The sequence below is a fragment of the Gadus chalcogrammus genome, chromosome 5 (genome assembly GCF_026213295.1).
Source record: "Gadus chalcogrammus isolate NIFS_2021 chromosome 5, NIFS_Gcha_1.0, whole genome shotgun sequence".
Taxonomy (NCBI): Eukaryota; Metazoa; Chordata; class Actinopteri; order Gadiformes; family Gadidae; genus Gadus; species Gadus chalcogrammus.
Window position 1 is genome coordinate 4,971,218 of NC_079416.1, and position 16,208 is coordinate 4,987,425.

The window sequence follows — 16,208 nt, forward strand, 5'->3', positions numbered from 1 at the left end:
GTGCCGAGAAGAAAGGGGAGATGATTTACAATACTTTACTTTTGCAAGGGACTAACAAGTTACTTAAATACATCATACATACATGAATGAAATCAAAGCGTTAAAATTGCTGCCTACAGATCCAAGCAAGACTTTTCCCTAACTCGGAGATTAGCAAGAAAGGCAGGCAGCACTATCTCTGCAAAGGCCATGACATCAGGTTAGACCCTGACACTCAAAGCCTGCCAAAGAGGGTCAAATTAGGTTAAAAGCGGCATGAGTCTGATGTTTTAAAGTCACCAGGCCACTAACTTAGTTTAGGCGCTTGAGACGCCTTGTGAATTCCTTATCCTGCCGTTTGATGATTCAGCATGACAAATGACTCAGAGCAAAGTTAACTCACCATGTAAAGAGGCCAACTGTAATGCTAAATGGCCACAGAGAAGCAGTTAACCTTCAGTATCACAACAACCTAAAAATATCTCATGAGGGACCACACGATTCTATCAATGACCTCGAAAATAACCATGGTTACAGTGAGGATTTGTTTGCAGTTCGGGAGATGATATGTAAGATTGTACTACACACATACACACACTCTACATGATCAGAGGGTGTGGCGACATGCACAGCATAGCAGACAACCAGGGGCGATTCTAGGGAGTGTGGGGGCCCTAGGCAGAGGATTGTTGAAGGGGGGGGCTCTAGGGGGCCCCCTAGTAGTGGCCCGGGGCCCCAAGCAATTGCGGGGCCCCAGGCAATTGCCTGGTATGCCTAATGGGATGCAGCGCCTCTGCACACAACACCCATACGCATACACACATTGTCAGCCCCCGCGGGAGATAAAAGTGACTGAGATAAAAAGTAATGATGTTCACTAACAAAGTTAGTGGGTGCATTGTTGGGAGAGTTTTAAGTGATCTTTAGATCAGCTTTAAAGCCACCAAACAAACCACCATTTTTTAAATATTCTCTGGAATAGTGTTCCATTGTGAAACAGTTTTAACAGGGAAGGCTGCCTGCCCAAATGATGAATAGCGGGTACAGTGCAGTTATGTATGGAAGCTATTCTAGTGGACTTTACAGAGCCACGTTAACAGACAAACTTGCGCAAACAGGTGGGAGCAAAGCCTTTAAGACACACACTACATAGATTTGAAAATAATAGTCCAAAAAAAAAAAAAGAAAAACATTTTCAAAAGTTAATAGATTGTGTTTGTGTACTATGTCACAATGGGGATACCTTAGTGGCTTTTTGTCAAATATTATCGAGTACTAAGAAGTTTGACATGATTGGTGGGATTGTACTAGGAGGTTGGACATGATTGGTTGGATTGTACTAGGGGGTTGGACATAATTTGTGGGCAGACTAGGGAGTGGGAGACGATTGGTTTGAATTTACCTTGCAGCGCATCTGCTCCCCCTGCAGGTCCTCATGAAGGTCGGGCAGCGGTTGGGACAGCTGCCGCTTGAAGGCTCTCAGCTTCTCCAGAGACCCTCCGATACCGCGCTCACAACGCTCCCAGTCCTGTATGACAGAAACACACACACCGCCGTCTCAGTACAGTACCGACACAAACTGGGAGCTAACTCACTTCCTACAGTCTACAGCCCCACCTCTGGTGACACATGGTACTGAAAAAAGTGTTCATTTGTTCAAATGCGGTGCAACTGGATTTCGAGCCAATGACCGATGGCATTGCATTAACCCGTTCTAGCTACTGTCCAATTTTGAGTCAACTATTTGGACAATATTAAATGTATTCTGTAATATTAATTATGTATTAATATCGGCCCGCTGCATCTTGGCATTTGGTTCAAACTGATGGAGTGGGATTTGCGTTACTTTGGCTCTCATTATCATCTATTAGCCTGAAAGGGAAAAGCCCCCAAAATATTTTATTATGCAGTCTAGTTGCTATGAAGTGCTCCATGAGGCCATGATGGGCTTGTCCTCCATCAGTAGCGGTGCTGGTAGGTTGGCGTCTTTGCAACATGGCCTGTTGGGATCTGCTGCCCTCTTTAGAACAGAATTTGATCCAATCACAGTATTTTAAATGATTTTTTACAGCATCAACACAAGTAATGGAATCCCTTAATGTCTGATTGATACTTTAAAGCTTTTCTTTACACTGTGGCCACCCGGCTCCGGCACAGCGCCCCTGGATGCGGGATGCGAAGTACCTGAGCAGCTCTCGGTGCTCGTGTGTGAGAGACGGGCTCTCGTGGTTCTCGTGTGAGAGAGAACAGAGTGTCCAGAGAGCAGTGCTCATTGGTCGGAGATCAAGGAACACTAATAGGGACGGGTTTCCACACAGAGGGCCACTTTCCCTAGGTCAATCGCCGAGAGCCGCTGGAAGAAAAGAGCGTCCGGGATCAACCTCCAGGAACCATTCCCTGGATCCAAGGCTCTCCCGGTTCCCGAGTAGGGGAGACCGGCTCTCGTGGTTCACGTGTGGAGGGACCAGTCCTCAAGGCCGAGAGACAAAGGAATACCCGGAGGGACGTGATTCCTCCCAGAGGGACACATCCGGAGAGTCCTCCAAGGCTCAGGGAGCCAAGAATCGTTTTGTTCTGTTCGTCTTTATGTTGAATAAAGGCGCCTTTACGGCTTTAAGGGGCCGAATCTTGTACTGATTTGGGGGAGCCGTACCTTCAGCAGGGTGGAGAGCTCCCTCTTGTGGGCGTCCAGGGAGGCGTTGGCATGCCTCCAGCCGTCCTGGATGAGGCTGAGCTCCTCCTGCAGCGCCCCCTCCGCCCGGCTGTCTGCCGACAGCAGCAGCTGGCGGCCCGCCTCCACCGTCAGGATGTAGCTGCCCTGCTGCCGCTGCAGCACCTTCTCCTTCAGCTGGGGGGAGGGCGGAGGGTGAACGCAGGGACACAGAGGTACACACATAGAGATACACACATAGAGAAACACACAGATACATAGAGATACACACATAGAGGTACACACAGGGACATAGAGATACACACATAGAGGTACACACATAGAGGTACACACAGGGACACAGAGGTCCACACATAGAGATACAACACATAGAGATACACACATAGAGAAACACACAGGGATATAGAGATACACACAGGGACACAGAGATACACACATAGAGGTACACACATAGCGGTACACACAGGGACATAGAGGTCCACACATAGAGGTACACACAGGGACATAGAGGTACACACATAGAGATACACACAGGTACAGATACACACATAGAGATACACACAGATAGAGATACACACATAGAGATACAGACAGGAACATAGAGGTACACACATAGAGACACACACAGATAGAGAGACACACAGATAGAGATACACACATAGAGATACACACAGATAGAGAGACACACAGATAGAAATACACACATAGAGATACACATAGATAGAGATACACACATAGAGACACACACAGATAGAGATACACACACAGAGACACACACACGTACCTGGGTGGCGTCCAGCAGGGCGCGTGCCTGCTGCAGCGGCACCGTGGTCCCGGGGCACAGCGGGTCGGCGGGGGGCGCCATCTCCAGCAGCCACCGGCGCAGCTTCTCGGCCATGTCGCGGTAGCGCTGCCACTGGCGGATCAGGCCGTCGATGATGCCCCGCCTCTGCTGGGCGCGCCGCACCACGCCCTGCCACTGGTTGCTGAGCAGCGTCAGCTTCAGGTTGAACTCGTCCCTGCGGGCCGGACGGCACGGCGGGTTAAATTATGGCATCGACACGTCTACATTTCTATTGAGGCCGTTTAGCAGACGCTTGTATCACCAAACACTTGAGACGAGGAGCTGTACAGGCGTGACGGTAGCGTGTTGGTGTCTCCGTTACCTGTCGTCCACCTGGCCCTGTTCCAGCATCCTCTGGCCGTCGCTGATGATGGAATGGAGGATCTGCTGCCTGCTGAACATCTCTGCCTGGAACAACTGGACACCGGCGACATGCGTTATATACTGGGGCACAATCAGAGTAACCCTCACCGCAACATGGTGGTATTCATTCATTTAGCAAAGCCTTCTACCCTAAGCCACTTGAAAGGACTTTAAGATACATGTATGAACGTTTGAATGAAATTAATTGGAATTAAATGAAAATGTAAGCCAATCAGAAAGAGCTGTGAAAGCAGCGCAGGGATCTGGAGGTAGGGAGTAACAAACACCTCGTGGGCCTTCTGCTGCTCCACCAGGCTGGGGTAGTTCCCAGAGATCTCCACGGCCAGGCTCTCCTCCGTCTGCACCAGGAACTCCATCCACGTCTCACACTTCTCCAGGAAGGTCTGCTGCTGCAGCAGGAAGGACTGCAGTTTGCTGCAGGGAGGACGGAGAAAGATAAAAAAATACTGTTCAACTAATGTTGAAATTATTATCATTTATAATTGTTCTATATATTTATAGATATTTTTATACTTTCAGTCTGCTTGAACTCAGGGGTAGGATAACATAGCAGCCAAAGGGGATTGACTCCATGTCAAAAGCTACTGGGTTCGATCCCCAACCCTCTTAGGTTGTGTGTGTGTGTGTGTGTGTGTGTGTGTGTGTGTGTGTGTGTGTGTGTGTGTGTGTGTGTGTGTGTGTGTGTGTGTGTGTGTGTGTGTGTGTGTGTGTGTGTGTGTGTGTGTGTGTGTGTGTGTGTGTGTGCGCGTATGTGTGTGTACCTGAATCTCTCGGTGGTCTGTGAGGACGAGGAGGCCCAGTTGCGGTTGAGGTTCTGCATGCGTTTGATCTCGGTGTCGTTGAGGGGCAGCCGGTAGCCCAGCTCGTTGACGCGCTCCAGCTCGGGAGCCATGCTGCTGAACTTCAGCATCATTCTCTGTGGGGAGTCGCCGCGGTTACCGCCAAACACTGCGCCAGTATAAACTATTCTAGTATGACTGGTAGGGGGGCGGGTGGATCGCTGTGTAGCTCAGACAACCAATTGGGAATGGAGAAATAAAAGTGAAGGGCCACAGATAGCATAAGGCTCAACAAGACAAAGAGATACCGATGGACAGAGAGACACAGACACAGAGTGACAGGAGGAACAGGCTGATAGACAGGACAGACAGACACGACACACAAGACGGACAAACCACACACAGACACACGGACACGCAGCGAGAGGCCAAGCAGACGTACCTTGAGCTGCTCCATGCGGTCCTGTATTAAGCACAGGTCCGAGGAGCCGTTGGGGTCCTGGGCCCGCAGGACGTCCTCGGGTTCAGAGATCCAGCGGGCCAGAGCGTCCAGCTGGCTGTTGAATTTCTCGTAGTCCTGCACGCCAGTCTGCAACCAACAACCACGACGACATCAATATACGCTTATGACATGACTGCTCCTCAGTGTGGCTAAATATGGGTTTTAAAGTTACACATTGAAATGTTTTTGTTTACATTTTTTCCTATCATGGACCACCTCCACTAATTAAATTGGTACAATGTTAGGTATCCAGTTCAAATAAATGCACAATATTGGATCAACTGGTCAACAATATTATTTTGTAAATTCGCTTTAACTCTTCCAGAACAAATCATTGAACCCTGGTTTAGTCCCAGATCCTAACGGTGGTCAACAGCCCGGCTCCTCCTGACCTGCAGGGCCGTGTGCTGCCTGCTGAGGGCCTGCTCCACGGCCGCCAGGCGCTGGCAGAGGGACAGGTGGTCTGTCTGGACGGCGGCCGCGGCCGAGGTGTCCACCTGCTGCTTCAGCTGCACCCCCAGCTCCTGCAGCACCTGCAGACAGGCCTGCACGGGGGCCTGCGACCGCAGCAGCTCCTGCCACGCCGCCGAGAGAGAACCACAGGATTATGGGAAATGGAGTTCTTTACGTTTTTTTGCTCTGGTTTACATGAAGCGGACATGGTTCACAATGACCCGGATAGAAAGAAAGACAGACTCACACACACATTGCATAGACATCACAGTGTTACCAAGGCACAAATGCACACACACAAATTACACCACAAGACATTCATTAATAAGTGAGACACACATAAGAAATAAGATATTTATATTATTTTTTGCGGAAAATTGTTCTGCGCCATACAGTAATAAACAAACAGGCACACACACACACACACACACACACACACACACACACACACACACACACACACACACACACACACACACACACACACACACACACACACACACACACCTTAAGCATTACAATGAATGTCGCAAAGAAATAAAAGTCAGACACAAACCACGCCACAATTTGAACAAACACGCAGACTTTTTTGAAACATTCCTTGCGATGCTTGACGCATGGATGAGGCTGCCGGCGAGGGACTCACGCTGCACTCGTGGATCCAGTCGGACACCTCGTGGTCGGCCATGTCCTTGCTGCAGGCGGCCTTCAGCAGCTGCTCGGCGCGCTCCTCCTGCCGCAGCACGCTGGCGGCACTCTGCTCCTGCAGCTCCTTGTGCCGCTGCCACAGCTGCAGCAGGGCCTTGCTGCTCCGCTGGCGCTCCGAGATCTCCTCCAGCAGGCCGATCCATCTGGAGGGTCCGCACACAGGAGCCACGCAGCGTGAGGCCTTGTGCTGGTGTTCACACAGCGCTCAGAGGATACCTGATGTCTGCTGTTTAGCGTTGTGCTTCCAGGTTTATCGCTCATAAAGAGATGCTTACAGGTAGACCGTAGATATTGGGATGGAGCCCAGAACCTTTTGGTGGGAGTCAACCACCTTAACCACGAGTCATCCTTCCCCTTTGACAGATTGTAACTGTTTGCAACACAACAACAGTCTCTAAAGCTAAAATTCTCACTTTCAAAACATTGTTTTGTGTTTCCATAAGAAAATATGTCCATAAAAAGAAATTCCACTTCATTGTTGTTCAGGCCATTGCGCCATGCTAGGCTACGAGGGATAACTCCCCATGGTGAAGGTAGGGGCTGATGGTAGCTGACCTGCCGTTGACGTCCTTCAGGGCGAGGTTCAGGGACTCGGACACCGACGGGTGGCACTCCCTCAGCAGCTGGTGGGTCGCTGCGCCAAACCTCCGCACACTGCTCTCCTGCTTCTCCAGCTCTCCCTGTAGATTCTACCCACACACACGCACACACACGCACGCACAAACACACACAGACACACACACACACAGACACGCGCACACACACACACATACACACACACACACGCGCAAGCCCACACACCTTGAGTCAGCAGGTGTTTTTAAAAATAGACTTTAAACATAGTTTTGCTTACGGCATTTAAGGCTTTGTTGTATGCATTTGTCTGTGTATGCACCTGTTTTTATTGTGTCACTGCATTTGACTGACTGTGTAGGCATTTGTAGCTTCCAAAAATACCCTGGTTTGGGTTTGATGGTCCTTTATAAATAAACTTGAACTTCAATACACAGTTTATAATATCATAGACCTCATTACATTGATATATGCTAACACACACACACAGCTCACAACACATAACTAACAGCAGCTAGTTTACCAACTTCCCAACTAATAACGGTACAGCCCCAAGCGTGATTCCACGAGGCAACAAACCCTCCTACAAAACACAGCAGCAGGTGGACGTTGACAACGCCACGGAGATCGGTGCATGATGGGAAGCAGGAGATAAAAACGGATGTCCTTTGTCCAACCCAACATTTGCAATCATTGAATCAAACTCCTTCAGAGCGTGGTCCCATCCCTCTTTATACACCAGCCGGCTCAGGATCCTTTGTGCATGAGCGTCTACGGCCCCTCCTCTCCCCCCGACCCTGACCCACCTGGAGGCTCTGGACCTGGAGCCGTCTACGGCCCCTCCTCTCCCCCCGACCCTGACCCACCTGGAGGCTCTGGGCCTGGAGCTCCACGGCCTCCAGCGAGCCGGTCAGCAGGCGGAAGCGGGACACGGAGTAGCGTCCCTCCATCAGGTGGCCGTTGATCTCCTCCGACGCCCGCTTGTACGCGCTCCACTGGTCCAGCACCGAGCGCAGGCTGATCTTCAGCTGACCGATCTGACCGCGTGGAGGTAGGACAGATACCAGGAATGGATAAAGGGATACCATATAACGTGACATACACATAGATCCTGAACTATCCGATCAGACCGCAAACTCATTTGAATTTCAGCTGGCAGATCTCACTGCCAAAAATGTTGGATCTAAAATGGATATCAGACATAGTATACATAGAGGTTAACTGAAGATACAGACGTTCCCAACGAACATTACAGATTACATAAAAAAGAAAAAAAGAGAGAGACACAGAGCGAGAGAATGAGAGAGAAAGTGCGAGGGAGCGAGAGTGTGAAGGAGAGGGAGAGAGAGACTTACCAAGTGGTCCAGGTTGGCCCAGGTGTGATTGACACCCTGGAGGGTCTCCATGACGATAGCGCAGGCTTCATCTGTCTTGTTCTGGACGAGGGCACAGCCCTGTTCCTCCACCCGCTCCAGGTCCCTCTCCTTCTCCTTCAGCAGCTCCTCCATCTCCTGAAGGAGAGACAGCACACCATCACAGGTGTGAGGACTACCATCCTCTCACCACCAGCAGACAACAGCGTGGATGAAGAATACGACAGGAGATTAAAGAGGGTGTTATCGGGGTGTTAACTAAACCCTCATCTACAGCACCATCTGGGGGGAAGCATGGTGATGTTGGCTGTTTCTGATTGGTTGAAATGAGTGCCTCCTTGTCAAGCTACCTGACCGGACTCCATTTCAGCCAATACCAAACAGAGCAATTGTAACCTATGCCAACATGTTTCACCACAGACGCTGTTGGTTCCTATGGCGAACTGCTTCCTGTTTTGACCTCCAGCTACGACGTGTGGCCGTGGTGTCCGTGGTACAGGAAGGGGGTGTGGCTACAATAAGGGGGTGTGGCTAGGCCTTGCCTGGCAGTCTTTCAGGGCGTTCTGCACCGAGGTCAGGTCCTCGATGCGGTGCTTTCTCTTGAGTCTCTCCTCCTGGGAGAGCATCCAGGACTTGAGAGCCTGGACACTGCTCTCATACTCCTGCCACATCTCCAGCAGGCTCTCCAGGAACTGGATCTGAAAGCACAGCACCGACAACCACAAGGTTTTAAAAATACGAAATGTCATACATATGAAATGCACATCGCCACCACGCCTCTGTCTGCACCCCACTGTCTGGCATCAGAGATTATGATTATTAGAAATTTGAATTCGAACAGCTGCAATTTGTATGTTTTTCTTTCAAATCGCGCTCTCTCAATTACACCACCAAAGGATATCAAGAAATAAAAAACAACACGGCGACAGCCCTCTCACCCTCTCAGTGATGCGTCCCTGCAGGATCTGCCAGCGTCGGTTCATGGCGCCAAGGCGCTCGGCGAAGTCGGTCTTGTCGCTGCGCTTGCTCTCGGCGTCCTGCCCTCCGCTCTGCAGCATGGACTGGTTGACGAAGTCCACCGTCAGCTGCTTGCAGCTCACGTCCACCCGGAAGCCCTGCAGCATGGGAGAGGCACCCCGCTGGTCAGGACTAGGGGAGGGAGCCCACCGTCAAACCCCCCCCGGTCAATACATTACCCAGATGATGCAGACCTAGGGGAGGTAGCCCATCGTCAACCCCTCTTACCTGAACTTAACTGTGAAGACGTGGAACTAGGTGGTCAATCGTCAAACCCCCCCTGATCAAACGTTACTTTACAGAGGTGGAACAAGGGGTGGTAGTTGACCGCCAAAAACCCCCTTATTTGAAGCGTTACTCTGAAGAAGTGGCTCATCGTCAAGCCATCCATTCAAACATCTACTTTGAAGCCTCGAAATGAGGAGAAGTAGCAGATTTTCAAACCCCTGATCAAACATCTTCCCGGAAGCCCTGGAGCAAGGGCAACTCGCCGTTCAACCTGATCAACACATCTACTCTGAAGGAACTCACAGACCACCAGCCCCGATACAAAGCTCCAAACTAGAACCTCTGCAGTAAGTAGATGCTCAGGTCACGGTGGGGTCAGGGTGGATCCTGGCGTCCCCAGACTCAGAGCGGCCCTCCTACCTTGTACTTCTGCAGGTAGTCCTGGACGACCGTGAAGCCCACGGCGCTCTTGAAGTTCTCCTCGTCCTCCTCAATGACGCTCTCCATCAGCGACATCCAGTTGACCAGCTCGGAGATGGCGTGCCGGGACGCCAGCTTCTCCATCTGGATCTGAGCACGGACGACAACCGTGGTGACTGAGCAGGAAACCACCGCACCCGGCTGGATCAGGCGTCCAGCGTGGTGGCGAGAGACAAACAACACAACACACCCGTTCTAGGAGCAGATCATCCTGCTAATCTAATTAGAAGCCTGCCGCTGTCCGGGCTGCGTGGCTGTGTGCGTGTGGTAGGGGGGGGTACCTGGTGCAGCTTCTCCTGCACCACGGGGATGCGCGTGAGCAGCTCCGCCCACTGCGCGTCGACGCGCGCCAGGTCCGACCGCAGCGCCGCGGTGTCCACCTTCTTCAGCCGCAGCAGCTGGTTGCCCTCGACGACCACCGAGCTCTTCAGAGAGGCCCTGCCCTCCACCTCCTTGGAGAACTCCTGCGGCGGGATGGGTGGACGGGTGGGAGGGATAAGGAGACAGGTCGGAAGGGTCAGAGGGCGGGACGCAAGGCAGGGGGGACGCTTGGGCCTTGTGGTAGACGTTCAACAGGGTTGTTTACTGAGCTCATTTGGGTAACTGAATACGTTGTTTACCGACTTGGTTCAAAAGGCAACCATTAGCATTAGCAGATGGATAATCAGGTGAACCAGCACACACGTCACTCACTCATACCCCCTTTCTGTCACGTCTGACATGAGATGACGTGATACGTATGATAAAGGACCTATGACAAAACCTGACGTGACATGACATGACGGAGGGGAACTCACCAGGAAGGCGCCCAGGTGGTCCCTGACGCTCTCCAGCTCTTGGGGTACCAGCACCGCCTGGGTGTTCCAGAAGTCGAGCCGCTCCAGGGCCGACTGCAGCCAGCCAACCAGCTCCGTCCACTCCCTCTGGTACCTGGGAGACATGGACCATTACCCTCCAGCCTTCAACCGCAAGTTAAAGGTCCCATATCATGCTTTTTTGGGGTTAATAATTGCATTTGGGGATAATACTAGAATAGGGTTACATGCCTGCATGTTAGAAATACCCTTTTTTATTCTCAATTTCAGCGTCTTTTGAAAAAACGTCTATAACCGTCTATATATAATAGATATATCAATTTTTGCAGAATTGCTGTATGGCGATTGCGGGCCATGTATGGCGTATGGGACCGTATGGAGAGGTACCCCCACCCCCACCCCTACTCTGGACCCCTGGCGGCGCCCCTCACCTGGTCCAGTGCTTGAGCACGGCATCCAGCCGCTGCAGCTCCCTGGAGACCCGGGTGGTGTGGCCCAGCCAGTGCTCCCCCAGCAGGGCCAGCTGGTTCTCCAGCACCGGGCAGCTCACCTGCAGCAGCAAGCGCTTGCCCTCGTCCAGCATCTGGTACAGCTTGTGCTGCTGCTCCGTCAGCCGACCCTTCAGGCCCTGGAGGGGCGGGGGGGGGATGTGTGTTTTAAATGGATGTAATGTTGTTCTAGTACATGTAGGCGTAGCCATCGAGGCTTCACCTGATGGGCTTGTCCTGTGTCACGGGACAAGCCCATAAGATAAGGGACAAGCCCATAAGACAAGGGACAAGCCCATAAGACAAAGGACAAGGGACAAGGGACAAGCCCATAAGACAAGGGACAAGGGACAAGCCCATAAGACAAGGGACAAGGGACAAGCCCATAAGACAAGGGACAAGCCCATAAGACAAATCCCAAGGGACAAGCCCATAAGACAAGGGACAAGCCCATAAGACAAAGGACAAGGGACAAGCCCATAAGACAAGGGACAAGCCCATAAGACAAGGGACAAGCCCATAAGACAAAGGACAAGGGACAAGGGCCAAGGGACAAGCCCAGAAGACAAGGGACCAAGCCATACAATTACTGACGTTTTTAACATCATGGATTCTTGAAAGAATATTCATTAAAACATGAAGAGAAACTAATAACCGTTGTTGAGTGAATGACACACAACAAAACCCATGGAGACCTATGGGAACCAGAAGAATCCTGTGAGCTCATGTTTGATTTTCTCTTCAGATAAGGTCTGGCTCCCAGACCTTTTGAGTCGTCCACTAATGCCAGGCAGGTTCTACATCAGCGGCAGCCATCTTTGTTGTTGTTTAGAATGCCTCTATGGCAGTCCTCTACACCGTCATTGTATTTATCCCGCCTCATATTAGAGACAGTTGTGATGTCTATCTCGTACCAGGGAGAAATGTCTTTGTCTAGGAGGAGAGCAATTCCTTATCTGCAGAGAGAATTAAACATGAGCCTGTGAGACCCGTCTGATTCCCAGGCTATCGGAGACCTGTGATTGAATCAACTAATCACATGACACAAGTCACATCTAAGATGATCATGATTTATTATTATTTTTTTGGATTTATTTTTTAAGATTTATTTTTGAAGGTTTCATCCATTTTATTGTACAGTAAGATGGGAAGGTAAGGGAGAGAGAGGGGACGACAGGCCAATGACCAAGGGCAGGAATCAAACCCGGGTCGCTGTGGTAGAGAGTGGGCCTTAATGGTACGCGCTCTGCCAGGAGAACCACCGGGCGGCCCCGGTCATTAAGCTGTGGATCAAATTCAGCAGAACAAACAACGGTACCTGATATAAGGAGATCCTTTCGTTAAGTCTCTCTTCCGTCTCCTCCACCAGACCGACGGTGGGGATGCTACCTTCCACGGCCTCCAGGTGGCGGTATAAACACTGGTAGTCCTGCACCAGGCGGCACCACGTCTGACCCGGGAAACAGAGGGTTTGGATAATAAGTAGATAGAACAGCTTTTCATTGTTACACTCCTAAACGATGCGACAGGCCATACATATTTGGCCTGTTAAGCCCTTTGAGACTGTAATGGTGATTAAGTGCAATGCAAATAAAATTGAATTGCATTGAATTGATTGGAATCATTCATTTTATTTTGAACTCAAGACTAAATTGTAAATCTACTGTTTGTGTGCGACATCCGGTAGTTTTCCCATGTCTGGTGTATTTACAGTAAATTTCCCCCAAAAATAATTATATCATTATTATTATATAATTATTAGTGTATTACTTTGACAATCATTTACGATGATAACTGCTCCGATTACAATCGGATGGATCCATTTTCTCCGGAACGTTCCAATGGAAACACCACACACATCCACCCTCCTCCGTCCAGAGACGGAGCCCGCCCGGCAGCCCTCACCTCGCGGACGCCCTCCAGCTCCACCCCCCGGCTGTGGGCCTCCCGGAGCACGGCCTGGGCCTGGCCCAGCGTGGCCTCCAGCGCCTGGCTCTCCTTGGGCAGCACCAGCCCGCTGATCTTCCTGAAGTACGTCTCCGTCAGGATCATGTGGGACTCCAGGCCCTGGAAGAACTCCTGCAGAAGACCGCTCACTGCTTAGTCATTTAGCAAAGGGGCTTTTTAGCTCCAAGGACCAACATAGTCATAAAAAAAATTGGGGACCGGTATACAATTTTTATGCCTTAATTTTAAGGTGCATCGTTTTTAAACAAAGGATGCAACTGTTTTCAAGATTGTTGTTGTGTCATATTCACAACAATTAAAGTAACAGCAATTTATGAGTCTAAGGCCCCCTTCAACAATGTAATGATATGAAATAATACAATTTATAAGAAAAACACAAGAAAAGTCACCTGAGGCTTAAATAAACACAAAAGTAGAGCAAAAATTTAAATCCTTTTTAGATTAGAATCAAGGCCCGGTTCTAAGGGGTCCAAGGACCGGCTCCGGTCCGGGGGCCGGGGGGTTGGGTATCGCTGACTTAGCAGACACTCGCATCCAAAGCAACTGACACTGACTTTGGAGATCATTTTGAGGAATGAGCAGGGAGGGGTTATTTCGAAAACTTCTTCAGGATGCTCGTTTCAAAGGGAGAACGTTTCTCCCACCTTATGCTTGTCCAGTAGATTCTGGACCTCGTCCACAGAGCTAGCCACGATCCTCTGGTCGGCGGCCATCTTGTCCTGGGCTGTGTCCACCAGGTCGGTGAGGTCCTGGAGGGCCCGCTCGTACTGCTCATTCAGCGCCATGTTCTGGTTCAGCCCGCTGCGCCGCGAGCCCACCGTCATCACCAGCTCCTCGTACGAGTCCTGGAGCAGACACAGAGGGGTGAGACACGGTACAGGGACACAGAGGGGTGAGACATGGTACAGGGACACAGAGGGGTGAGACACGGTACAGGGACACAGAGGGGTGAGACACGGTACAGGGACACAGAGGGGTGAGACACGGTACAGGAACACAGAGGGTGAGACACGGTACAGGAACACAGAGGGTGAGACACGGTACAGGAACACAGAGGGGTGAAACACGGTACAGAGACACAGAGGGGTGAGACACGGTACAGGGACACAGAGGGGTGAGACACGGTACAGGGACACAGAGGGGGGAGACACGGTACAGGAACACAGAGGGGTGAGACACGGTACAGGAACACAGAGGGTGAGACACGGTACAGGGACACAGAGGGGTGAGACACGGTACAGGGACACAGAGGGGTGAGACACAGTATAGGAACACAGAGGGGTGAGACACGGTACAGGAACACAGAGGGTGAGACACGGTACAGGGACACAGAGGGGTGAGACACGGTACAGGGACACAGAGGGGTGAGACACAGTATAGGAACACAGAGGGGTGAGACACGGTACAGGAACACAGAGGGTGAGACACGGTACAGGGACACAGAGGGGTGAGACACGGTACAGGAACACAGAGGGGTGAGACACGGTACAGGAACACAGAGGGGTGAGACGCGGTACAGGAACACAGAGGAGGAAGCATCACAAACAACATTTGACACAATATATAAATATTTTCTTTATGTAATTCGCTGTATAGTGCACTTCTGCGCTATAATCAACGTTGGCTGGTACCACTACCATTTGAACACTTTACACGTACACTTTACAATTAACTACAACTCATTACTTACTATTACTCATTACTTATTACCACTGTATAAGAATTTGACTCTTGTGTACTTAAGAAGGAATAAAAGTGATTCTGATTCTGATCCTGACTAAAGGACTGTGGAGTCAGTGGTTGGGTTGGTGTATGGTCGGGTACAGAGTGGGCTCTGTTGGGGTACCTGGAGCCAGTGGCTGGGTGGTGTGTAGTCGGGTAGAGAGTGGGCTATGCTGGGCTACCTGGAGCCAGTGGCTGGGTGGTGTGTGGTCAGGTACAGAGTGGGCTATACCTGGAGTTTGAGCAGCTTGTTGGTGGAGGGCTGGTCTGCCTGCAGCGCCGCCCCTCTGCTCTTCAGCTCTGTGATCTGCTGCTCAAAGTCTCTCAGGTTGTCCTCTGCGTCGCCGATCACCTGGGGACCACAGACCCTCTCATCAGCAGCTCGTAATAAGCCCCACAGCCATGGTCGTAGTTCAGTGGTACCCAGGGTACTGTTGAACCACACGTTTGCGATCTGTACCTCCAGTTGTTGTGAGGCGGGTTTGTCCATGGCTCCGGCTAACGTCTGGAGGATCTGGCACTTGGTTTCGATCAGAGCAGTCTGGAGCAGCTGCAGCTCCGTCTGTGGACCCAGACAATTGATTTCAGACATGAAGATAACACCTCCCTGCCGCCAAAGTATCCTTCTGTAGATTTTAATTTGAAATGTGATTTCAATCGTCTTTGACCTCAGGTACGGTCGTGAATGAGCTTTATATCTGCAGACCCCCTCACACACTAATAAATTCAAATTAATTATCAATAATTAATGAATAATTATTATAAGTCAGAATTTCTTCTTATTCGTAAACTTAGGAACAGTAATTTATCAAAATGTTCTATAAAAGGAATATTATTATTAATGATTCATTTTGAAACAGCGGCGAGACCTGATTGGCCGTGAGCTGGTGCATCCTGGTCCTCATGTGGTCGCAGCGCAGGCTGAGGGCGGAGCCCAGCGCGGCCAGCCGCTCCCTCAGGCAGTCCAGGGTGTCCCCCACCAGGCCGTCCTCCAGCAGGGCCGGCTCGGCCGGGCCCGGGGCCCCCGGTCCGGACAGCAGGGTCTGGCTGTGCCTCACCTCCTCAGCCACGGCCCGCACCTCACTCTCCAGGGTCTGAGAGAGAGAGAGAGAGAGAGAGAGAGAGAGAGAGAGAGAGAGAGAGAGAGAGAGAGAGAGAGAGAGAGAGAGAGAGAGAGAGAGAGAGACAGAGAGACAGAGAGAGAGAGAGAGAGAGAGAGAGGAT

The 16,208-nt window shown here is 50.9% G+C and overlaps 1 protein-coding gene across 9 annotated transcripts in view; it reads right to left on the reverse strand.

Moving 5' to 3' along the window:
* Window positions 1–16,208, reverse strand: part of syne1b (spectrin repeat containing, nuclear envelope 1b) — a 130,265-nt gene that overhangs the window by 26,775 nt on the left and 87,282 nt on the right. For all 9 annotated transcript variants that reach the window (XM_056591112.1, XM_056591113.1, XM_056591114.1 and 6 more), the window contains 24 exons: window positions 15,854–16,078; window positions 15,445–15,546; window positions 15,217–15,336; window positions 13,907–14,107; window positions 13,200–13,373; window positions 12,613–12,744; window positions 11,238–11,434; window positions 10,789–10,921; window positions 10,273–10,455; window positions 9,932–10,081; window positions 9,205–9,381; window positions 8,809–8,964; window positions 8,249–8,404; window positions 7,760–7,930; window positions 6,876–7,009; window positions 6,259–6,463; window positions 5,552–5,734; window positions 5,100–5,246; window positions 4,640–4,794; window positions 4,145–4,292; window positions 3,817–3,911; window positions 3,435–3,669; window positions 2,633–2,827; window positions 1,382–1,507 (listed from right to left, as the gene is read on the reverse strand). In XM_056591112.1, the coding sequence (XP_056447087.1) occupies window positions 1,382–1,507; window positions 2,633–2,827; window positions 3,435–3,669; window positions 3,817–3,911; window positions 4,145–4,292; window positions 4,640–4,794; window positions 5,100–5,246; window positions 5,552–5,734; window positions 6,259–6,463; window positions 6,876–7,009; window positions 7,760–7,930; window positions 8,249–8,404; window positions 8,809–8,964; window positions 9,205–9,381; window positions 9,932–10,081; window positions 10,273–10,455; window positions 10,789–10,921; window positions 11,238–11,434; window positions 12,613–12,744; window positions 13,200–13,373; window positions 13,907–14,107; window positions 15,217–15,336; window positions 15,445–15,546; window positions 15,854–16,078 (3,900 nt within the window). The remainder of the gene's footprint in view (window positions 1–1,381; window positions 1,508–2,632; window positions 2,828–3,434; window positions 3,670–3,816; window positions 3,912–4,144; window positions 4,293–4,639; window positions 4,795–5,099; window positions 5,247–5,551; window positions 5,735–6,258; window positions 6,464–6,875; window positions 7,010–7,759; window positions 7,931–8,248; window positions 8,405–8,808; window positions 8,965–9,204; window positions 9,382–9,931; window positions 10,082–10,272; window positions 10,456–10,788; window positions 10,922–11,237; window positions 11,435–12,612; window positions 12,745–13,199; window positions 13,374–13,906; window positions 14,108–15,216; window positions 15,337–15,444; window positions 15,547–15,853; window positions 16,079–16,208) is intronic.